Source organism: Solanum pennellii, chromosome 3, assembly GCF_001406875.1.
Source record: "Solanum pennellii chromosome 3, SPENNV200".
In the NCBI taxonomy this organism is placed as follows: Eukaryota; Viridiplantae; Streptophyta; class Magnoliopsida; order Solanales; family Solanaceae; genus Solanum; species Solanum pennellii.
The window spans coordinates 59,955,453-59,957,134 of record NC_028639.1 but is presented as its reverse complement, the minus strand read 5'-3'; the positions used below and the strand labels follow the sequence as shown (position 1 = coordinate 59,957,134).

At 35.1% G+C, this 1,682-nt stretch overlaps 1 protein-coding gene across 1 annotated transcript; it reads right to left on the bottom strand.

The window, feature by feature from the left end:
* Nucleotides 1-321: 321 nt before the first annotated feature.
* Nucleotides 322-1,185, bottom strand: LOC107013524 (short-chain dehydrogenase reductase 3b-like). The gene is made up of 2 exons (XM_015213413.2): nt 1,169-1,185; nt 322-1,095 (listed from the first exon to the last, which is right to left on the bottom strand). Exons 1-2 carry the CDS (start codon nt 1,183-1,185, stop codon nt 333-335), a joined length of 780 nt encoding a protein of 259 aa, XP_015068899.1. The 3' UTR covers nt 322-332.
* Nucleotides 1,186-1,682: the final 497 nt, after the last annotated feature.

Below are 1,682 nucleotides of genomic sequence, written 5' to 3'. Positions count from 1 at the left end.
TAAATGAAATAAATATTTCAAAGTCTTTTTTATTTCTTAAATATCTATGTCATGAAACGGAAGAAGTATTATTTTCGTATATAATGTGTTCCTTCCATTTAAAAAAAATAACATTATGATATGTTTAAAATCACAAAATTAAAAGATATTTTAATACATTTTGACATAACTTTACTTTTAAAATTAAAAAATTAAACTAGAATATTTTTTAAAAAACGGATAGAATATTATTTAAGTTGAAAAATTGGAAACAAGTGAAACAGTAGTACACTCACAAGGTGAGGAGTTATTGTAACTTCCAACACACCAAACACCAGAGACTTGAGAATTGTTTATTGTAGCTTCAAAATAGAACTAAGTCCGCCATCGACAGCCAAATTTTGACCACTTGTGTAAGCAGATTCATCAGACGCCAAGAAAAGTGCTGATTGTGCTACATGCATTGTGCTCAATGTAACACCTTTCAAATTTGCATTTCCATTTATTGCTGCTTCCAGTGGAGCCGCATCTAACCCATATGCTTTGCACACCAGCGGCGTCGCTATTCCATAAGGTGACACCCCATTCACCCTAATCCCATATGGACCTAATTCACGTGCGGCCGCTTTCACAATGCCTACAACTGCGTGCTTTGACGCAATGTAGGCTAATGAAGCGGCCCCAGCTAGAATACCCTCTAAACTCACGTTACATATAATGGATCCCCGAATTTTCTTATCAACCATAACTCTAGCCGCGTGCTTGACTGCTAACGCGGATCCTCTTACGTTGACAGTCATTGTCTCATCGAAGGCTGTCATGTCCATGTCGAGGACGCTGCAGAAGTTGAGCGTCCCGACATTGCTAAACATGACGTCAAGAGTAGCATATTTCTGTACCGCGTAAGCTACGGTATCCTCAACTTGCTTCTCGTCTGTGACGTCACAGTGGCGGTAAGTGGCTTTGTGGATTCCGATGGATTGGACTACTTGGAGACCGAGTTCATCTTGAATATCGGCAACGACAACACGAGCACCATGTTGGACAAACAATCTAGCACTTGCTTCTCCAATGCCACTTGCACCACCCGTAATTATAGCCACTTTACCCTCCAACCTACATCATCAAACATTTCATTAAAGCTAAAAATAGTACACAATTAATGTATTTATTTGCACCATTAATTTACCTGAGCTTACTTGCCATTATGCAACTTCCTTTGCAGCTACTGTATGTATGTTAAATTTACTAATACTAATATATATAGAAGAGGTGTGACAAAGCATTCTTAGAGCCCGTTTGGATTAACTTAAAATGTGATTAAACTGATTTAAAAGTTGATTTTTGATTTATTTAAGTGTTTGACAATTTTCAAAGTGATTTTTATTTTTTAATTTTTTTTTTAAAAAACTTATTTTAAGCCAAAAATTAAAAATTGGGAAATGATTGCTTTTTTTTTTTAAGCTTAAAAGCTCTTTTAAGTTGATCAAATATTTTACCTTTTTGGCCTTATTTCTTTTATTTTTATTTTTATTATTATTTTTATTATTATTATTATTATTAATATTGTCACGACCCAAAACCGGGGCCGCGACTGGCACCCACAATTTCCCTCCTATGTGAGCGAACCAACCAATCTAACCCTTATCAGTTTAACATATATCAACAGAAAATAATGCGGAAGACTTAAACTCATTAAATAA